Below are 23,078 nucleotides of genomic sequence, written 5' to 3' on the forward strand. Positions count from 1 at the left end.
CACACCCCACAATACATATACTCATAGCACAACACATACTCACACTCATGCACACAAGGCATTTACCCACATTGATCTTCTCCCTATTTACCATACGTTTGAATTTCATGCCTGAGCTTTTGCACACACTGTTGATTTTGCCCCGATTTCAAGCTCTCCTCCTCCTCCTATTAAAATCAAACCCACTCTTTAAAGAATAATTAATACGTCCTCCAAAAAGCCCCCAGTTGTATTCAACCAGGCTGCCTCTTATGATCTCATAGCAGCTCCTCATCAATACTTTTCCCCAAATAACTTTATAAAGACACTCTGTATCCTTGGCTGTCTCACCAGCCAAATGAAAGACGAATCCCCTGGAACTCACTCAAGCACTCCATAGTTAACACAGGCATCCAGGAGCTCATGCTTGGTGCTAGGCTTTGAGGTATATTGCCAGGCCTCCAGGAGCTCACAGCCTAGGAAGAGAGATTCCATGTAACCTTGAAGAGAAGGTGGGAACAAGGAGTAAAGAGTGGTTTGGCTGACCTAGGCCATGACGTGGGAACAGTGAATGCACAGGCCATGAACTATGGAAAGGTGTGTTCAGGTGATGTGTGGACAAGGCTGGCCTCAAATTCCTAGCAATCCTCCTGTTTCTGCCCCTGGATGCTGGTATGTAGCATAACACTTGGTTCAATACCCTTTTCAAATTAAATTCTTATTTTTATGTTTTTATTATGTGTATGGGCATTTTGTCTGCATATATTTCTGTGCACCACTATGTGCCTAGTACCAGTGGAGGCCAGAAAAGAGGGAGTTGGATCCCTTGGAACTGGAGAAGGTTATAAGCTGCCATGTGAGTACTGGGAATCAAACCTGGATCCTCTTGACAAGCAGCCAGTGCTCTTCACTGCTGAGCCATCTCTCCAGTCTGGCTCAACACTTTTTTACAAACATAGATTCCATTCTGCCGCTTAAAAAGTTATCCAGCTGCTTTAAGGAAGAAGGCTTTGGCTTTATATACAGACTGACTCAAGTTCTGACTTTCTACTTACCCTGAGCAAATTTCTTGCCTCAATTTTCTTATCTGCAAAATGGAAATAGTAACACATGGTACAGACTGAGAAGAAAATGCAAAGATGATGCTGAAGCAGACACACATTACACACTCTAAGTGTTACTCTGCATAAGAGAAGAACTGGAAGCAGGTGTGAGGGCTTGCACCTATAATCCCGACACTTGGGAAGCTGAAGCAGAGAATCACAGTGGGTTTAAAGCCGATCTGAGCTACATGGTGAGAACTTGTGTGTGAGGAGTGTGGATTTTAAGAAAAAAGAGGGTGCAGATTTTAAAGAGGGGCAATGAAGCTGAAGAGGAGGATTTGAAAAAGGAAGAAGACCAGGTTGGGGGAGGGTAGGAAAGGGGAGGAGGGGGAAAGAAAGGAGAGGGGAGAGGAGCTAGCTGAGGCTGCCAGGGAAAGGAAGTGTCTAAAGAGAATTAAGGGCATGTCAGTGCCTGCTGCCCAGCATAACCCTCTCACTGACTTTGTACAAAACCTTCGGTCTAACCCACATTCATCTGTACTTTAAAAGTTGGAATGCTTGATGTCTGCTGATTTTTCAGTATCATATTGAAACTGGATTCAAGGTTGGTTGTGGCTAAAAGCTGGATCTCCTCAAGAAGACCTAGTTATAGATGTCACACTCTGAACATTCACAAATGCTTACAGAAGGTCACTTCCCTGACTTTGGCTGTCTTTCTCTCTGAGGCTGAGTACAGTGCCTTACTGTAGGCCTGTGCTTCTCCTTTTCTGAGAACTGGGCTGTCTCCATGTGCTACAGACTTGCTGATGCCATGTGCTTTCCCCCTTGTTGGTCTATTTATATTAACATTTGAGTTTGAGGTTGTCTTCTAGTCAGGTCTCTAGAGAGTCCTACTGCATGAGAATATGGAACTATTGAATTACATACTGTCTGTTCCAGGTCTATACAAGTCTTTTCAACCATCACAGTGGTTCTTATACAAATCCCAAGGGACTGGGAACAACTGCTCCCAGGGAGCTTACCAAACATGATGTAATACTCGGATTCTGAGTGCATATCCTCCTGGTTCAGTGTGGCAGGAAAGAGTTTCACATACCCACCACCGCAATCGATGCCTTGCTCATGTTTTACTGAAAACTGAACCACCAAGGTCTCATTCTCATTGCTGAATGGCTTAAACCTGGTGGAAAGGGCATAGAACTTGGCATCTTCTGTGGTCTGGAGACCTGAGAGCAGAGAGAAAGTGCAGAGGCTTCAGGCTGAAGTTCCCCGAAAGTACCTAGAGAGACCCAGCATTTTACTTAACCAAGCTCCAGTATTTCCTCTCACACATGGTGTGCCAGGTGTTGTGCACAGAGCATTATAATATTTTCTCATCCGAGCCTCTGAGTGGCCCTGAAAAAATGGGCACTGTGCCCGTTTAATAAGTTAGGAGGCTGAGTCATGGGGAGGGAAAGCGGCGATCTGCGTAAGCTGCAAGGCAAAGAAGGAACCTGGATGGAATTTTTAGCCACATTGATACATTCTTTCACATCATGCCATCACTTATTTTCTGGAGACATTTCAGCATCATTCTGCAGCCTTATAAGCCAAGGCCCTGCCCGGCTGAGGCTGGCTAGGTAGCAGAATAAGGTTCTGTGGTGTATAAGGGCTACAGCAGTAAGAAGCCCAGAAATAACTCAGACTATTATTAAACAGTTATTGAAAATAACAATTGTTGCTATAGTTCACTTAATATTTTAATCTCTAAATAATTTATCTCTTTTGTAAAAATTGAGTGTGTGTTGCATGCACACAGGTATGCATGCTTCTGGATACACTGGCCAGAGGGAGATGCCAGTTGCCTTGCTTTCTCTGCCTTATTGCTTTGAGACAGGGTCTCTTACTGAACCTAGCACTAGCAGCCAGTAAGCCCAGTGATCCTCATATCCCTGCCTCAACCCCTACCTTAGCACTAGGGTTACAGGAGTACACAGCCATTCAGCTTTTTATATGGGTCATGGGAGTTTATTTACTAATTTTACCAGTGTACAGATGTTTTGTCTACATTAACGTCTATGCACCACATGAATATAGTGCCTGCAGATGTCAGAAAAGGGCAATGGATTCTCTAGGACTGGAGGGCATGGGTGCTGGAAACCAGGGTCCTCTGTCAGATCAGCCAGTGCTCTTAACAACTGAGTCACATCTCCAGCCTTGGTTCTAGGGATTTGAACTCAGGTCTTCACTCTTGCTCAGCAAGCACTCTTACCCAGTGTCATCTCCCAAGTCCTTAACGTTTAACTCTACCAGATAGTTTTTTTCATTCACACAGGTGTGTGTATTCAACCCTCACAGTAACAATGAAAGCTGAACTATACCAGTTTCTTCACTTTATTGTGAAGAAGTTGAAATGACTTCACATGATAGAGATCACTAAAGCAGTTGTTAGTACAGAGTCCCCAACCCCCAGTGAATAAGCTGTCAAGGACAAGAACTTTTCTAGACTAACCATATGAAGTAATCAAATAGAGATATCCTTGCTAAGGAATTGTGATTGTGTAATCACAAATGACAGACATCTGAAAATGCTCAATAAGTAAGTGTTAAATGTGAATGTGGTGGCATACACCTATAACCCCAACCCTTGAGAGGTAGAAGCAGGGGATAGGTAGTCCAGGGCCAACTTGAGTTATACAAGACCCTGTCTTTAAAGCATGCTAAATTACAAGAAGGAGCACAGAACCTGATTTAGACAAGTTTCAAGCATTTCTTGAACACCAAGCTCTGTGGTAAACACTTTCATGTCTGACATCATGCTGGGAGCTGTCTGTGTTTTCAAGGGTATTTTTTTTTTTTTTACTTCTCTCATGATCTCTAAGGGGCTATAAGAGCCAGGAAGGAATGAACAGATTGCCGAAGACCAAGCTTTGAGTCTCTGCCCAGCCACACCCCGCTATAAAAACCAAGCCAACCTCCTTCTGTCAGTCTCACTGTTACTGCAGTGTCTTTTCTGACAACCCAGAGTCTAACAGGCTTAGATATAGAATGCAAGAGGCTGGACCAGAAAGCCAGACTGTAAAGAGATGAGGCAGTGCAGATTGCCTCTACTGCAGTCCCAAGGCACAGGCATCCCGGGGACTGCCCAGTCTCCAGTTCTTTGTCCTCTGAAAACAGTTTTCCAGAAAGGATTTAAACAAGATTTTAAAATGCTCAAGCCAGCTCATAATTCTCCCCTCTAATAAATATGAAAATGAGATTCATAACAGTAGCCAGATGGAGGAAGATGGGAAATCACTCCAGGGGATGATCAATGAATTCTATTTATAGAACAAAAGCTTTCTCAGACCAAGAACCCATGCCCTCAGTCCTTGTCCTCGGAGCTCACCCTTCCTCCACAGAGTTATTTGGCTTTTACAAAGCTCTGCCTAGTGAGAATGGCAGGTGATAGTTATGTTTGTCTAATAGCAACACTTGGAGAAGTAAAAAGACATGCTCCAATTATACAGCTCGTCAGTTAGGTCCTCTCCATCACGCAAAGCTGCTCTAGAAAGAGCGACGTTTGAGTGCTTGGCACCCAAATTGAAAACCTTTCCCAGGTTTTCATTGCCGAATGCTACTTGTAAAAATCCTAGGGGTTTGGGGAAAACAGCACACATTAGTGATAATGAACAGAGTCCCTAGAGTCAGATCCAAAGTCAAGTCTCAGCTGTTCCCCTCAACTGTAAAGTATAGCCTCAGGCAAATATCAAAACCTTTTTGAGGCTTCTACAAAACTGGGAAGATAACAATAACCACCCGGTGAAAGTGTTAGAAAGATGAAAGACATAATATGCAAAGGGCCAGCTTAAAATATCCATTACTCAGCTATGGGACATAATAAATTTTGTGGAGAGACTACCCTTTTTCACTTACCAATTTTTTTGTGTGTTTGATTGTGACAGGGTCTTACTCTGTAACCCAGCCTGCCCTGGAACCCATCATTTAGCCCTAACTGACTGTGCCACCATGTTCATCTCAGCCCTGTTTGTTTGTTTGTTTGTTTGTTTATCAGGTAAGAAAAATGAATTGGTATTCACGGATAAAAACAATTGAATAAAAGTCATATAATCATTATGTTCCTGAATTCTAGTATTTACCTTTATCTCTCTCTTTATCTTGATAAAATTTCCCCGACGACAGCTGGAATTTACCGTAATCTGACTGATGTTTAGATTGTACCCACCGTTTTGTCCATCCATCTGTGGAGAAAGGAGAAGAAAAAGCCAGCACATTCAAATGAATTAAGTTGTTGGTGCTAATTAAGTTCTGAGGGCAGAGTGGCGACCACATAATGGGTGACTCAGAATATTCCTGAAATCCTGCTCACCACACAGTCCCTGGAACTCACTATTCATGTCCTGTCAAGAGGAGCTGCACAAATGCCAAGCAACCGTGCCACTTTTCCACCACCAGTTCGTTCGTGGGGTTAAGTCCTGAAAATCGCCATGGGAGGGTGTAGTCAGAGGGCAAGAAACGCTTATTCTCACAACAGTAGATGGAAAATGAGCTTATGAGGACTAAGCCCTTACACACATTTATGTTTTGTGTAAAATAATAAAACCTGCTTTCTCAGGGAAGAGACTAGCAAAACGTTTCTTTTTTTTTTTTTTTTTGTTTTGTTTTGTTTTTTCGAGACAGGGTTTCTCTGTATAGCCCTGGCTGTCCTGGAACTCACTCTGTAGACCAGGCTGGCCTCAAACTCAGAAATCCGCCTGCCTCTGCCTCCCAAGTGCTGGGATTAAAGGCGTGTGCCACCACCGCCCGGCTAGCAAAACGTTTCATACTTCTTAAATTAGTAATGATTATCATGAACAATCAATATCTCCTGGCCCCTTTCTGTTGCTTAGACTCCGTGGACTCTTCCCTTGCAGTTTTCAGATGCTGATAAATGTGTTTTGCTTTGGCACAGATGGCATGCGGACAAAGCAGCATTCTTTTGAGGAGCTGGCATTCCACCCAAACACTCAGTGCCTAATTCCTTGCCTCAGAGTTGCTGACTCCCACTTCCTGGGACCAATCATAGTTTCAGAGTCACAGAGCCATTTGGCAGCTTGAGATAGAAGAGGCCTTGTGGGAGGCCTTTATTTCCTCTCCTCCCTGCCTCTGAAGGGAGGTTCTCAACTCTCACTGCCTGATAAGTAAAGGCAGTGCTTCTCATCTTCTCAAGAAAAACCTTACATCAGCACACATCCAACAAGAACACTGGGGCTGGCCATTGTCACTTCCTCTTACTCAGGCCCCAGCTCTGAGGACTCAGCTGCTTCATAGGAAACCCATGGGCTTGGGCTTGCCTTCCTAATTTTTTATTTTTGTGTCAGCCCAGGCTGGCTTTGAACTCCTGATCCTTACTATGTCTTTGTTTCTTGAGTACTGAGATTACAGACAATAAATACCACTGCACCCAACGAGCTCTCTCCCTCTCTCTCTCTCTCTCTCTCTCTCTCTCTCTCTCTCTCTCTCTCTCTCTGTGTGTGTGTGTGTGTGTGTGTGTGTGTGTGCAGGTGGTGGGATGAGTTCCATTGCCTGTATGTTTACTTACATGTGGAGGGCAGACATCACCCCCAGGTGTCCTTACTCAGATGTTGAAATGTTGTCTTTGCATTTTGAGACAGACTTTCTCATCATAATCTGAATTTTGCTGATTAGGCTAGACTGGGAAGCAAGCGGGCCCCCAGGGACCCTCCTGTTTCTGTCTCACAGTGCTATAATAGCAAGTATATGCCACCATACTTGACCTTTTATGTGGGCACTGGGAATTGAACTCATGTCATCATGAATCATGGCAAGTACTTTACTGACTGAGCAGTCTACTGTCCCCTGCCCTTTCCGTGGCAGGGCTTCACTGTGCAGCCTTAGATGGCCTTAAACTCATAATGATCCTCCTGTCTCAGTTTTTTTTTGTTGTTGTTGTTGTTGTTTTGTTTGGTTTGGTTTGGTTTGGTTTGGTTTGGTTTGGTTTGGTTTTTTGAGACAGGGTTTCTCTGTGTAGCCCTGGCTGTCCTGGAACTCACACTGTAGACCAGGCTGGCCTCGAACTCAGAAATCTGCCTGTCTCTGCCTCCCAAGTGCTGGCATTAAAGGCATGCGCCACCACTGCCCGGCTGTCTCGGATTCTTGAGTTCTGGGATTGCAGGCACACACTATAAGACTGTATAGTGGGATATTATTTCAAAAGTGAGAGAGTGAGAGAGAGGGGGAGGGGAGAGAGGGAGGAAGAAAGAGAGAGAGAGAGAGAGAGAGAGAGAGAGAGAGAGAGAGAGAGAGAATATTCCAAAATACTTTGCTGTGGTATAATGCCCATTTTTGAATTAACAGCACTTTAAAAAGAGCAGGTAGCCAGCAGTTAAATGCATTTGCTGCTTTTGCAGAGAGAGAGGACCTGGGTTCAATTCCCAACACCTACATGGAAGCTTACAACTGTCTGTAACTCCAGTCTAGGGGATCCAATGCCCTCTCCTGTCCTCCATGGACACTGTATGCACATGGTACAGAGACAAACACACATAAAATAAGTTAACTCCAAAAAGAAAGAAAAACAAGAATAGGTGTAAGATCATTTGGATCTCATTTTTTTCCTCCAAAGCAGGAATGACATTTCAATGTGAACAATGTCTTCTTTATACAAAAAGGAAAGTAACATTCTTACTATCAAGGACACCAAGCTGAAGCTGAGGACATCGGTGCACACAGATCTTGTTACAGTAATTTTTATCTTCTTAATCATCTCTGTGCCCAAATTGCTTTCCTCCTCTGAGCTCCTTCAGCTTCCCTCGGTTTACAGCTTAGCTATCACTTGTCCGATTCAGTGCATGTGATTGACTGTATAACTTCTTCATTGCTTCTTGGTGGTAGTGAGAGTTGTTTTCAGAGGATTAATTTTCCTGTAGCCCAGACTGAGAATTACCTTGAACTTCCAATGCTCCTGCCTCAGACTCCCAAGTCCAATCTCAGGTGTGTACAATCCCACCTACCTTCCCGTTGGTTCACTATTTCTTTAGAAGGACTCCTGTGTTAATATACTTTTTAAAACTCATCTGTATTAACATTTTAAAGATGCGCACTTAATGCACGTGCTGGTTAGTTTTTGTCAACTTGACACAAACTGAAATCACCTAGGAAGAAGGAACCTCAACAGAAGTATTGCCTCAATCAGATCGGCCTGTAGGCGAGTCTGTGGGGCGTTTTCTTGGTTAATGATAGATGCAAGAGAACCTAGACCACTGTAGGTGGTGCCACCCAGGGCTAGGGGTCTTGAGTTGTATAAGAGAGCAGGCTGAGCCATCTGTGGAGTATGAATCAGTAAGCGGTATTCTTCCATGATTTCTGTCTCAGGTTCCTTTCTTGGCTTCCCAAGATTGGTAACCCATCAATCAAATAAGCTCTTTCCTCCTGAAGTTGTTTTGGTTGTATTTTATAGCAACAGGAGGGTTACTATTATAAGGATAAAAAACTTATTTAATAAATATGCTTTGCCCCTGTTAATCTGTTTTATGCATGTTGATGGATTTCTTGGGTTAAAAAAACTGAAAAATCATAAACATAACCTAAAATTAGAAGGGCTGCTGCTCAGTGCTAGAGGACTTGGTTAGCATATACATGACCCCTGTCTGTCAAACAAACAACAAATAAGTTTTAAAACATCCAGAAAGGGGAGTTCAACTTCTTCTCCCCACCCCCAACACTTCCCAAAGCCTTCCTGTTTCCCTCAATGTTCATCAAGTCTTGGTGAACAAGTTTATTACACCTCTTAATAGCGGGGTCCCAGGAGAAGTCCTAGTGACTCAGACGAAATGGGTCTTACTTCTCTGATTGTAGTATAGCCACTGAAGGATACGGAGTGGTTCAAAAGCCAAAAGACAGATTGAAAGTCAGTATATGTTAGGCCCTCATGTGGCTTTCTAAAAACTTCACTCCATATTCACAGATGATGCTGTATCCTTATTTCCAGCTACTTTTATGTCAGCTTGACACACCTGGGGTCATCTGAGAGGAAGGAACCTCAATTAAGAAAATATGTCCAGGGGTGGAGAGATGGCTCAGTGGTTAAGAGCACTGACTGCTCTTTCAAAGGTCATAAGGTCAATTCTCAGCAACCATATGGTGGCTCACAACCATCTGTAATGTGATCCAATGCCCTCTTCTGGTGTGTCTGAAGACAGCAACAGTGTACTCACATACGTGATAAATAAATCTTAGAAAGAAAGGAAGGAAGGAAGGAAGAAAGAAAGAAAGAAAGAAAGAAAGAAAGAAAGGGAAGAAGAAAGAAAGAAAGTAAGAATGAAAGAAAGAAAGAAAGAAAGAAAGGAAGGAAGGAAGGAAGGAAGGAAGGAAGGAAGGAAGGAAGGAAGAAAGAAAGAAAATATGTCCATAAGATTTGGGCTATAAGCAGACAAGCCTATAGGGCATTTTCTTAATTATGGAGGAGGGCCCAGTCCATTGGGGGGTGGGGTTACCCCCAGGCTGGTACTCCTGGGTTCTATCAGAAAGCAGGATGAGCAAGCTATGATGCTGCACCCATCCATGGCCTCTGCAGCAGCCCCTGCCTCCAGGTTCTGACTTCCTTTGATGATGAACCGTGATGTGGATGTGTAAACCAAATAAACCCTTTCCTCCCCAAGTTGTTTTGGTGATGGTGTTTGTCACAGCAACACTAACTATAACTGGGATACCTAGTAAGTGTTGTACTTGAAATATGATCCTAAACCTGTCTGATTTCAAAGCTGTCTTTCCTCTGGAAGAGATGAAGAAAAGTGTTATGTAGAAAAAATGCACTATAATAATAGCTACTAAAAAAAGATTTTAAAAAATGAATGGTATTTTAAAAAGAAAAAATAGCTACTATTTAGCAGCCATATGTCAGGCATTGTGCTGAAGGCTGCGTGTGCCCTCTCTCCCTGCATTCTCATAATAGCCTCGTGATGAATGTCCTATTTTTTTTCCATTAAAGATGAAGAAACCGAAATTTAGAATCTTGCTCAAGAGCCCAGTTTATGAGTAAGGGAACAAGCCAGGTTTGCATCCAGGTCTATGCAACACTGGAGTCTGTACTTTTAAACCCTGGATTATATAACTTCCTTTGAAGTCATGTATGTGCAAAGCCCATTATAACCTAAGAAGTAAGATCTTAATAATAGGTCAATCATGTGATGTTCTATAATTTGTGTATAATTCGAACATTGTCTGTCTTTCCTGTGTTCTAGGATTATTGTGTAGCCCATTGGGTCCCGGTGCCTAACACAGAGTAAACTGCCCACGATCATTGCTGAATGAGTGAAGAGATGCATGGTTATGCCTTTTGTCTAAGACATAACATTCTCAGCCTTACAACTGAAGGAATAGTTCCTATTTACTCACTTGACAAATGTTGACTGAGCCCAACAAACGCATAGAAAAAATTGTCCAGCTTTAGCCTTGAGCTCCATGGTAGAAGAGATTAAATCAGAATTTCAAAGTCCACAATCTTAATTATTTTTCAGGGTGAAGACTATTGATATTAAGTCATACCTGATATAATTTAAGTTGTATCAAAATAAGGAGCTTCTCTTGGGGCTAGAAAGACGGTCATCGGTTAAAAGCATGTGCTGCTCTTCCAAAGGACCTGTGTTCGTTCTCCAGCACCCACGTGGTGGTTCACAACCATGTGTAGCTCCAGTTCTAGGGAATGTGATACCTCCTCTGACCTCTGCAGGCTCTTTCACACACATGGTACACACACATACACCGAGACACATGCATATGAACTAAAATAAGTATTTAGAAAATAATAGCTTCTCCTTAGGAAAACAATGGCATATAGTTAACAAAGTCCTACTTAAAGCACACCATGTTTTTCTTTTTCTTTTTTTTAAATATTTATTTATTTATTTTATTTATGAGTACACTGTCGCTGTCTTCGGACACACCAGAAGAGGGCATCCAATCTCATTACAGATGGTTGTGAGCCACCAAGTGGTTGCTGGGATTTGAACTCAGGACCTCTGGAAGAGCAGTCAGTGCTCTTAACTGCTGAGCCATCTCTCCAGCCCCCCATGTTTTTCTTCTTAATCTTATAGCAGCTAATATCAGAACAGGCTTAGGCTAGAATGACTAACTGGTCATTTACTTTTACTTCTACATATTGCAGATAGGGAAACTGAGGCCCACAAAAGGAAGTGATCTATTGGTGGACACTTAGTTCAAAGTTGCAGATCTCAATAACCGTTTGGAGAGCCAGGTCTTCTGCAAACGTTTATTGAGCATTTGCTTTGTATCAGGCACCTGGCACACAGACAGGAATCTGACGGGTCCCTCAGGGGAGTCAAGAAGTCTGGTGGAAGAGACCTTGCACTAAGCAACTGAGCAGTAACCAGACGGATGAAGCATGAGAGCTGAGGACAGCAAGGGGTGATGAGATTCCACAAGTCAGAGGCTACTGAGCATCAGGGGGGCTTAGGAGAAATCGAAACCGAAGAACTGAGATGGCAGAAAGGTGAGGCATGGGTGTTCCGAACAGAAAGGTTGCATATCAGAAGACCAGAGAGGGAGAGGATGGGGGTAGGTGGGGGAGAGGAGAGCAGAGCATTAGCTGAGGTTGAAGACTGCTGGCTCTTTCTACCTGCTAAATCTTCCCTCTAAATTGGCCAAATATTTATCTCCAGAGAGCACGCTAACAAAAAGTAATGTGTTGAGGAGCTGGCACATCTAGCTGATAAATGGATGTAATCTTCCCCAAACCTGAGCAGATATAGAAAGGCCAGGAGGCCACACAACTGTAACTCCTCCCGTCATCTGCACCTGCAAAAGACTGAGCTTGGGGACTCGTCTCCTCCACGCTTCAGAAATACGTTCAACGTCTTTGAGACTTGGTTTTTCATCGAAAGAAAGGTATTACCTAACTCACAGAGTTTCTGGAAGAATTTTCAAAAATAGCAATGCAGCACAGGGATAGGCTCAATAAACTACTGGAGGTTGTATTTATGTACAAATATATATATATATATGTATGTATATATATATATATATATATATGAATGATATATAACATTAGCAATAATATAACATCAGAGTGACACATAACAGAGGCAAAGAAATATGAATACATTTGATTTGAAGGTAAAAGTTGCTCTTTTCCCAGTGGAGACAAAAAAAATCCACTATAAGGTTGCATAATTAGATAAAAATAATACATTTGCTATATTTATTCACTACTGTTAGATTGTATTCTACAGAGAATTTTTAAGATAGACCTCTCTTTCTCTCTATGTGTACATGTGTGTCTTTCTCTCTGCTCCTTTTTCCTCTCACTCTCTCTCCTCCCCTCCCCCAGTCGTGACCCTTCTACCTCTGCTCCCCGAGTTCTAGAGTTGCTGGTGTGCTCCACTGTGCCTCGCTTATGTCTGCTATTAATTTTCCATAGAAAATTCTAGACACCATAGAAGATCCTGACTTTTTTGAAAGATTTATTTATTTACCTTATGTTTATAAGTAAGTACACTGTAACTGTCTTCAGACACACCAGAAGAGGGCATCAGATCCCATTATAGATGGTTGTGAGCCACCATGTGGTTGCTGGGAATTGAATTCAAGACCTCTGGAAGAGCAGTCAGTGCTCTTAACCTCTGACCCATCTCTCCAGCCCCAATTCTGACTTCTTATAAAGAATTCTAATAAAAATTACAATTTATTTTTTTGGTTTTTGTAGCCCTGGCTGTCCTGGAACTCACTCTGTAGACCAGGCTAGCCTCGAACTCTCGAACTCAGAAATCCACCTGCCTCTGCCTCCCAAGTGCTGGGATTAAAGGCGTGCGCCACCACCGCCCGGCCAAAAATTACAATTTTTTAAAGATGGGGTTTTCTTTACTTTAATAGCCTGGAGCTTACTATCTAGTCTACGACAGCTTCAAATTTGTGGAAAATCCTCCTGCTTCAACTTTTGGAGTGCAAGGATCATTGGAGCATAGCATCATACCTGGCTTAAAATTTAAACTTTTATTTTAACCCTTTTATTTTTACATTTATTTTAAAATGGGGAGAGTAGGGAGTGCCATTTGAATACCACATGTGTAGAAATTGATTCTCTCCTTCCACCATGGTGGTCCAGGGATTAAACTCAGGTCATCAGGCTTAATAGCAAGCACATTTGAGATGACCAGCAATGGTCTAAAATTTAAACTTTGATAAAGACTCAAGCCGATATTAGGCTGTTAATGAGCAGAGGAGTTGTGGGTCTAATTCTGAAGCTTCTCCACAGATCTGGCCTAAGTGCTTACCTCTCTACAGTTAATGACTTTGCCTCTAAAGATACACCCAGCTTCTGAGTGGCTGGGATCTGAATGGGGCAATCCACTTTGAGTTGGTGTCTTCATCTCTATAAAAAGACTACTCTGAAAGTCTCTCTGAGGTAAACCAGGTGTTCGTAGGGTGACTGAGGCAGGAATTAAAGCCAACCTGGACTACATTCCAAGAAACCAAAATACCAAAACAAAAGTAAACCTTGTAAAGAAAATAAGAATACAATAATGTCTATCAAATAATGGATGGACATAATTAATTAAGACAATAAAAAATAATTTTTAGGCTAGTGAGATGGCTCAAGGGATAAAGACACAGCCACCAAGCCTGATGACCTGAGCTCAATTCTGGGAACAAGAGAATGAACTTCTGCAAATTGACCTCTGACCATTAGACTCTTGCCATGGCATATGTATAACCCCCATATTACGTACATAAATGCAATAGAGAGAAGTAATTGTTACTCTCGTGAGTGAGAGTGTCTATAGTCCCTTCTTTTAGAGGTGTTACTCCCAAGTAGTCACTTTATTAGCTCAGCATTCCTAGTCCTGGAGCTTGTCATTGATGATGCAGCATTTCCTAGGGGACAGGTAGATAGTTAAGTTTACTAAGAAAGTGTGCAGGCTGCATGGTGGCTCCTGCCTTCAATCCCCACATTCCAGAGGCAAAGGCAGACACACAGATCTCTGTGAGTTCAAGGCCAGCCTGTTCTATATAGTAAATTCTATGCCAGCCAGGGCTACATAGTGAGACTCTATCTCAAAAACCAACCAACCAAGAGCCCCCAAAACAACAACAAAATGCCCATTAAATAATATTGTCTGATTATACTAAACTAGTTACTGGATACTCACTAAATAGAGAATGCCTGGCCTGTGCTGTCCAGACACACACCTCCAGATACCAAGAAAGTAAGTGTGAGCAAAGCATGATTCCAGAGCCCTACTCCGGCTCTCCTGCCATGGAGGGGGTCACTGTTTAACAGGGGCTGGGCAGGGACAAAGTACTTGCTTTTCTTATTTTCTTTTTTTTCTCTCCTGTATCATGCAACATTACAGAAAGTCCAAAAGAAACAAAAACACAGCAAAGTTGATGATCTCCTCCCAGGGACGGCCATTGTTAATATTTTTAAATTGTAATTACATACTTTCTCTTTCTCTTCCCACCCCACAATCCCACCTGTGTAACACCCCTTGCTCCTCTGGAGGTCATGGTCTCTTATTCTTTAGTTGTTGTACGTTGTTAATGGTTTTACTGATAGTTTTCCTGTGCTTTGGATCAAATCTCAGGGCCAAGGCAAGCACTTTATCACCAACTTATAGCTCCAGCTCTCAGCCTTTTTTTTTTTTAAAGTGAGTTTTTTTTCTATGTATACTAGGAAATAGCTTTCTCCTTCACAACTCAGGTCCTCAGTTTCCCTAGCAAGCACATTACCCACTGAGCCATTGTCCCAGCCCTCACGTGTTTTAACTAGAGCATAACATTTGTTTTATTGAAATAGATGAACTAGAAATGTATAGCTTAATAACGTGTGTGTGTGTGTGTGTGTGTGTGTGTGTGTGTGTGTGTGTGTGACATGCTGGGGATTGATTTCAGGTCATTATACATTCCAGACAAGTGCTCTGATACTGAACTGTATCCTCAACATTGTTTAATGACTTTCCCCCATTGGTGGAAATTGAAGGCATATAGACACATATAAACACTTTTATTGGAACTTAAAGAGAGAAAATGTTAAGGCAAATTATTCAGATGACTGGAATTACAATTGGTAAATGACATATTAATTAATTAATGACATACTAATCCCAAAACTTCAGTGCACCCTACCCTTACATCCTTTACCCTGTTCTTAGTTTTCAATAAAATAATCAGATCAGAAAGACCACATGGAACAAGGGGAGGGGTGAGAACAACTTCACCTCTTTTTTGGCGTTTATTTATTTATTTATTTATTTATTTATTTATTTATGTTTTTCAAGACAGGGTTTCTCTGTGTAGCCCTGGCTGTCCTGGAACTCACTCTGTAGACCAGGCTGGCCTCGAACTCAGAAATCCGCCTGCCTCTGCCTCCCAAGTGCTGGGATTAAAGGCATGCGCCACCACCGCCCGGCTTGGCGTGTGTTTATGTCTGTATGATGTATGTAGGTGTTTGTGTGTGGGTGTGCATGTATTTATGTGCACACTCCTGTTTTGAAACAGGGTCTCTCACTGAACATAGAACCCGTGAATTCAGCTAGGCTGACTGGTCAGTAAGCTTCAGAGATGTGCCTGTTTCCAAACCACTCCCACCCCTAGTTACATTGTTTCTGGGGGCCCCCAAACTCTGGTCCTCTTGCATACTTGCACAACAAGGGCCTTACTAACTGAGCAAACTGTCCAGCCCCTCTACCTTGTCCTGGTTTTTGTTTTTGTCAATTTGACAGAAGCTAGGCTGTCTGGGAAGAGGAACCTCAACTGAGAAAATGCCTCCATAAGATTGGCCCAAAGGGAAGCCTATGAAACATTTTCTGAACTAGAGATTGATGTGGGAGGGCCCAGCCCATTGTGGGAGAGGCCACCCCCGGGCTGGTGGTGCTGGGTTGTGTAAGAAAGCAAACTGAGCAAGCCAGGGGGAGCAAGCCAGCAAGCAGCACCCCTCCACAGCCTCTGCTCCACTTCTTGCCTTGATTTCTTTCAGTGATGGACTGTGATATTTAAGTGTAAGATGAAATAAACTCTCCTCCCCAAGTTGCCTCTGCCTCCTGAGCACCAGGATTAAAGGCGTGTGTCACTACTGCCCAGCTGATAGCTTTTTTTTTTCTTTTTAAAACAGAGTTCCTCCCTTCTTCCCTCAACTGACTCATTTATTTATGAGACGTAATATGTTCTGGGCGATAAAAACAATAAAATCTCTTCCTTCGTGGAATTTATATGCTGATTGAAGAGTAAGATGACAACGTTTAAACAAAATGATGTAGAGATACAATGTGTAATATAATAGCAGGGAAATTATAATTTTTATCAAGAAAATTAAGAGGTGCTAAGGTATTAGTGGAGACAGGGTTGCCAGCCTGTGCTGAGATAGCATTTGATCAAGTGACTGGTTGAGGAGAGTGAGGTATGTTCTAAGTGAGCTGCAGCAGCAGAATACCACAGAGAAGGCATGTGAATGAGCTGTGCACCAGAGCACATAGTTCTTAGGCTTTTTCTCCATTCAGTTTTCTCTGCAACCACATGGAAGTCAGGATGATCACCCCTGTCTCATGCAAACTGACAAGTAAGTGGGCCAGGGACTTAGGTTAGCTTCAGAGACCTTGCCTGGCACATGCAAGATGCTGGGCTTGATTCACCACAAAAATAAATTTAAAAATAAAAGAAGAAAATCAGTGAGATTAGTAAATTACACACAGTTACCCACTGAGCAAATAGCAAAATCAGAACATGAATTCTCACAGATCCAAGGCCCCACTCCTGCCTCCTCACCCCTGCAGCCTCCAGAGAGATCCTCACCATCCGTTTGTACTTGAGCTCTGGAAAGGCCAGCTGGACCAGGTCCCTTTGGTTTGGGCATCCGTCCAGGGCGATTCTTCCCCAGGCTCAGCATGTCCAAGTGTCCCTGATTCACAGATGGTCTCAATTGCTTATCAGTCGGAGGCCTGAGCAGCAGGGTGTTCCTCAGTCCTGCTGGGCTGTCCCCAGTGTGTCTATGCCAGCTGGGTACAAAGGCCCTTTGTGTAAGAATGTCTCTCCAGCCAAGTTTTCATAGACAAGTCTGAGAGCTAACAGAATTAACATTCACACGAGTACATACCTTGTGACTCCTGCATCATTCAGACCCTCATTGGAATTCCAGTTTCTTTCCCCCAGATTTTATATCTCCACAATGGTGGCTGCTGTGGTCATTAGTTTTCCCTCCATATCTGCCTGTGTTGTCAGTCTGATGATTCTCCCATTTTCTCTGTCAACACTCCTGCCTATGGTAATGTGCCAGTTCCTGGGAAAGTTCTGGGTTTCTCCATGCTCATGTTGTTCCAGCGGTCACTGGTATTATTGTCTGCAGCCACACGACACTTGACAGTGTTCAACAGTGACCACCGAATGCTTTATGAAGAAACAAGATCTGGGCTTGACAAGAATCTCTGCCACCGTGCATTGTGGAACTTCGGGGAAATGATCTTACTTCTCTGGGACTCAGTTTCTCCATCTCTACAAAGAAGGGTGCCTTCGAAGGGATCCATACCCTCTCAGTACTGTGATGCTCTATGATCTAGAATATTCTAAAGGAAAGTAGAAAGCAAGGATCTGTATCTGCCTCCCGGAGGCATTTGGCTTAGATGACCTCTCTGGATCCTTTTGTTTTTGACATTAAAGCATGTAAGAAATACTTTCGTGAAGTATACCTTCGCCAAGCTGGAAGGCGTCTAGCTTACTTGGCTCGTGGGGGTGAAGGCAGTGGAGGACAGTCAAAGCAGTGCAAGAAAAATGAGTTTTGAAATCCTATGGTCCTAGATTCAAATTTGCTACTTCAGTAGCCACACGGCCTTTTCTGCTTCTTGGGGCTTTGGGAAGATGAAGAACTACTTTGCAGAGGTGAACTGAGGCATGAGCAGCATCGTGCCTAGGGAACACCACGCTTAGTCACTGTTACTCAAGGTATCAGGTACAGTTGAGCCAGAGCACGGCAGGGAGCAATGAAGGAAATTGGGGGTTTGTTTATCTTTTTCCTTCCCTTTGGTGAGGTTTTTTTCTTTCTTTAGGTTCTCCTGTAGTCCAGTTTGACCTTGAACTTGCTAAATAGATAATACTAGCGTTAGACTCCTGCCTGATCTTCCTCTACCTACTCAGTGACCTGATTACAGATATTTTGCTTTTTATAATTAATTTTTTTTATTTTTACTTATTTTTATTTATTTTGTTTTGTTTTTTGGTTTTTTGAGATAGGGTTTCTCTGTATAGCCCTGGCTGTCCTGGAGCTCACTCTGTAGACCAGGCTGGCCTTGAACTCAGAAATCCACCTGCTTTTCTACACTGCTGTGGTAGAGATCAAACGAGGGTGTCATGCATGCTGGGCAAGTGTCCCCACCCCTGAGTTATATCTGCAGTCCTCCCATCTGTTTCCCCTGCCCCTTTCTGTTTTATTTATATTTTATTAGTTTTTTTTTTTTATTAGCTTGCAAATCCGAACTGCTGTTGACACTCACTGCTTAACCTTGGTGGTGGTGGGGAAATCATTCAGCCTCTTTTCCCTTAACCTTTTTCAACATATGAAAGAGCTAAAACAAACAAAAAATAAAAACAAAAAATCCTGAACAATAGATGATTATATGTCCAAAAAGTTGATTAAAAAAATAAAGTTATTAAAAACTTAGGCACAGTAGCTTACATCTATAATCCCGGTCCTTTGAAGGTATAGGAAAGATTCAGAAATCGAAGGCCATCCTCAGCTACTTAGTGAACTTGAGGATACCATTCAAGGATTGGAGGATGGAAAACGGGGATACACTGGAAAGTGTTAGGGTATAAAGGTTAGGGAGGTTAATGGAAAGGAAACTCCATCTACGGATCTGGTTGAAGACTTTCTTGTGAGGTTGCTTTAGGGTCCTCCACTCTTCTGTAAGTAGCTCTTTGTCCATACGTTAGGAGCAAGCCCAATAAACTCACTCATTCCCCAGTGGAATAACACTTTAGTTTGTAGTTAGTGTCTATACGGCTGGGACAGATGTTGTTTGTGTTTCTCTAAGTAAGGGATTATCTTATCAACCTCAACAGAAACATTGTAAAATGTGCATCAGAAGAGACTGGGTGAATCTGGACGTGGGACCAAACAATGGGAGGCAGAGGCAAGGGATGAAGGGTTCAAGGTCAGCTGTGTTGCAAGAAACCTTGTCTCAAAACACGGCCAGGTCTGGTGGCTTATGCCCTAATTCTACAGAGGCAGGTTTGTTCACTATTAAGACCACCCAGGGCTGCAAAGAGAGACTCTGCCTTAAACAAAACAAAAAAGCCTGGTACAGTGGCACACACTTTTAATCCCAGCCCTCTGGAGGCAGAGGCAGGTGGATCTCCATGAGTTGGAGGCCAGCCTGGTCTACAGAGAGAGAGAGAGTTCTAGGACAGCCAGGGCACAAAGAGCAACCCTATCTCAAAAAACCAAACCAAACCAACTAACCAACCAAACACCAAAAGGAGTTTGCAGGGAAGTAGTAGAGAAGCCATCCAAGTCACTGTAGTATGCACGTGCGAGTGAGTAGGTGGGGTGGGTGGGGGGGCGATGTGGGAGGTTGATCACAGCATGGTCTGGATATATTCACATTCTCAGTGGTAGTGACACTTTTTTTTTTTTAAAGAATTACTTATTTACTTTATGTATATATGAGTACACTGCAGCTGTCACCAGAAGAGGGCATCAGATCTCATTACAGATGGTTGTGAGCCACCATGTGGTTGCTGGGAATTGAACTCAGGACCTCTGGAACATCAGTCAGTGCTCTTAACCACTGAGCCATCTCACCAGCCCCGGTAGTGACACTTTTTGACACAGGATCTTAAGTAATCCATCTAGCCTCAAACTTGCTTTATAGCTAAGACTGGCCTTGAACTACATACAGCTCATTTTTCTTCTTCCTCCTCCTCTTCTTCCTCCCCTCCTCCCTCCTCCCTCCTCCCAAGTGCTGCTGGAATTATAGGCAAAAGTTACCACACTATTCTAAATATATTTTGAAGACAGAACCAGTTAGAAGACTTGCTGATAGATTAGAGGGAGAAGAAGAACATTAAGGACTTAAAGATAATTCTCAGACTCAAAAAAAATCTGTGGGTGGATAGTCTGCTTAAGACAGAGAAGTCCAGAGGCCTGGAGGACACCTCAGCTGTGTTTTCAACAAAAGTATGGATGAACTGAGTGTCTGGTTTATATATCAGTCTCTCTGAATTGGGATAGAACACATGAGAGCCTAAATCTTTCCAGTTCTGACCACTTTAACGGTATTGGGGCCCTGTAAGTAGGTTTTGGTCCTTTTAGGGGAAGACTGCACCAACAATTTCCTCTTAGGGTTTTTTGTTTTGTTTAGTTTTTTTGGTACGTGTCAAAAATCCAGTCCTTTCATTCTATACTCCTACCCCGGCTTCTCCCTAGGCGGTCACAGACTTTGAAGCACGGAGGGAATCGGAGAGGCATAGGGTCATAGAGTTCATAGAGTGTGAGCCGGTTCATACTGGCCAGACCCAGAGCCGGCCCAGGCCAGGCTGCCTGGGAGAAGGAGCTCCCTTGTAGCTGCTTCCCTTCCTGCTTTACTCCAGTCGCAAGCTCGACCTCCTCTAAGCATCTTGGATAAGAGCCAGTTCTTTCCCGACCCCAAGGTACATTTCAGAAACATTTATTAGTAAAACCCGTAGGCATTTCCCTCCTTCCACGCTGGACAAGTGGAGCCCTGTCTCTGGGGAAGGGCCTGCAGGCCCGTGCATGTTCTCCTTGCCTCTGGCTGGAGGGATGAGGGTTTGGGTCTCAGCCAGGCCAAGCAGGGAGGTGGCCCAGGAGCAGTGGTCAGAAGCTGTGGCCACACTGGGCTCACTGAAAGGTTAGTCAGGAAAGGGGCTACCAATCTGTCCTCAGTGAACAGGTTAAACCACAGCAAATCATGGGTTGGGGGTCCTTGCCAGCCACTAAACACTTTTTTCCCCTGTATTCTGATCTTTGCCACCCTGATACTACCCCAGCTCTTCACCAAAATTCTAACATCCTCTTAGATGGCTTCCTATCTCTAGACTCAAACTGAGCAGTCTCAAAATCTGATTTTCTTTTTCATTTTTGGAATTTTGAGACAGTATAGCCCAGACTGGTCTAAAACTCTATGTAGCTCAGGCTGGGCTCCAACCCAGCCTCCTGAGTGCTAGGTTAAATGATAGGTCTATGAACCATCACATTTGGCTTTTAATTTAATTTTTTATTTTTTTCCTAGATAAGGTCTTCCTATTATGTCTGGCTTGGTACTTGCTGTGTAACTCAATGTTGGAATTAGCACATGAGCCGATACTCCCAGCTCACAACCTAACCTTACATGTGTCTTCCACTTTTTTTCCAAGACACGGGTTAGCCCTTGTCTCTCCTTGCTTTCCACTTTCACTAGCTTCCTACTGCTTCCAGCAAGAGACCAGGCTCCACAGCCTCCTGAGCTAGCCCCTGTCTCCCATCCCTAACCTCACCACACACTTGCCAAGTCCCCTAAGATGCCACTCTAGGTCTGTCAGTCCTGATAAACTCTTGTCTGTCTGTTTAATACAAGCGTCTGTCTTCTCCTTGAAGCCTGCTGCACTGCCCCCTGACTAGGTCCATCCATCCTGTCTTCTGTACTATCTCTTCACATCAATACCCTCAATATGCTGTTATCATGGGTCAGTGGATTGAGTCTCAGGAAGCAGAGGGGGCTTGTCTACTTTTTCAAGGTGGAATATGGACTCAAATCCCAAAGTCCTGATTCTTAGGTGAACGCTTATTCACTCTACTCTCCCCAATCACACACTCAAACACACACAGGCACACAAAGGCTGAAACGGAGTCACTGAAAGTAAGCCCCGACACCACTACCGCTGGGGATGTCGCTCGGTTGGCAGAGTGCTTGCCTAGCCCTCATCAAACTGTGGCTTTGGTCCTCAGCACTGGGGACAAACTGGATGTGGTGACAAATGCCTGTATAAATCTCTGCACCCAGGAGGCACAGTGTGGAGGATTATACAGCTATGTAGGGAGTTCAAGACCAGCCTGACAGTCTGAAAGAAGCTAACAAAGAAAACCTATGTCATCAGTTGCCCTGCCACAATTCCAGATGTTCCTGAGACATTCCAGGGAGAAGGTTGAATGAGGTGACCTCTCAGATCCTCCAAGTGCTTGAATTTTATGGGGCACAGAGTCTTGCTATTCTCACCAGAGGTGGTGGTGGCACTTTTACTCTGGGTTCGCTTGCTTCTGTTTTCAGGATAAAGGGATGACTAAACAACATTGAACATACCACATGTACAGCACCATGCACGGCTTGTCTTTTTTTAAACTGTCATAATAATTTTTCAACCTCTATATCCTTTTACTAGAGAAGAAATCCAAACACAGACCCAAGGCCACAGCTGGGGATTTAAACTTTGGATCCTCTAATTCTGATTAAGTTACAAAGGGGGAAAGTTAGCCTGACCTCCTTTGGAACTGGTGACTGAGGAGAAACAGGAGTGCCTTGGTCCGGGACAGCTTACCCCCATCTTCGAACTCCTCCCGGAAATAGACTTGTCGTCTCTTCCCCTGTGCCCTGAAGGTGCAGGTGGTTAGCAGCAGCAGAGGCAGCAGCGATGGGCTCTTCATCTTCACAGTCCTGCAGAGAGGTCTTGGAGAGGTGCTACCCAGTCAGGCACTTTGTGCTGTCTCTTACCTTGAGCCTGGGGTTCAGGCTGAGATCACCTGCTCCAGCACCTGGCCGCCTCCCATTCGTGGCCTGGGTCAGGGCAATGAAGGCTGCAGCCAATGGTTGGGGACCACGAGCTGAGATTGTTGGAGGAGCTCTGACTTCGTGTCAAGGGAGCTACAGGGCAGGGTTCCCCAGAGTGTGAGGGAGTGGCAGGACCAGCTGAGGCTGGCCCCTAGAGACTCCTGTGAGCCTGCTTAACTGTGGAGTAGTTGAACTCAAAGTGTTCTCAACATGATTCCTTCCCTTATCCCTCCTTCCCTCCATCCATCCATTCATCCAACCATCCACTCACCTACCCACCATCCACTGGGCCAATGAAGAAACGATGATAGCA

General features: G+C 43.7%; 1 protein-coding gene across 1 annotated transcript in view; it reads right to left on the reverse strand.

Moving 5' to 3' along the window:
- LOC114639502 (calreticulin-like) overlaps positions 1–22,641 on the reverse strand; it is a 36,589-nt gene extending 13,948 nt beyond the window's left edge. The window contains exons 1-3 of the mRNA XM_028788257.1: positions 22,536–22,641; positions 5,141–5,242; positions 2,045–2,248 (exon numbers count right to left, since the gene is read on the reverse strand). Of these exons, the coding sequence (XP_028644090.1) occupies positions 2,045–2,248; positions 5,141–5,242; positions 22,536–22,641 (412 nt within the window). The remainder of the gene's footprint in view (positions 1–2,044; positions 2,249–5,140; positions 5,243–22,535) is intronic.
- Between the last annotated feature and the right edge of the window lie 437 nt (positions 22,642–23,078).

This window comes from Grammomys surdaster, unplaced genomic scaffold (assembly GCF_004785775.1).
Source record: "Grammomys surdaster isolate TR1022 unplaced genomic scaffold, NIH_TR_1.0 100, whole genome shotgun sequence".
Classification (NCBI taxonomy): domain Eukaryota; kingdom Metazoa; phylum Chordata; class Mammalia; order Rodentia; family Muridae; genus Grammomys; species Grammomys surdaster.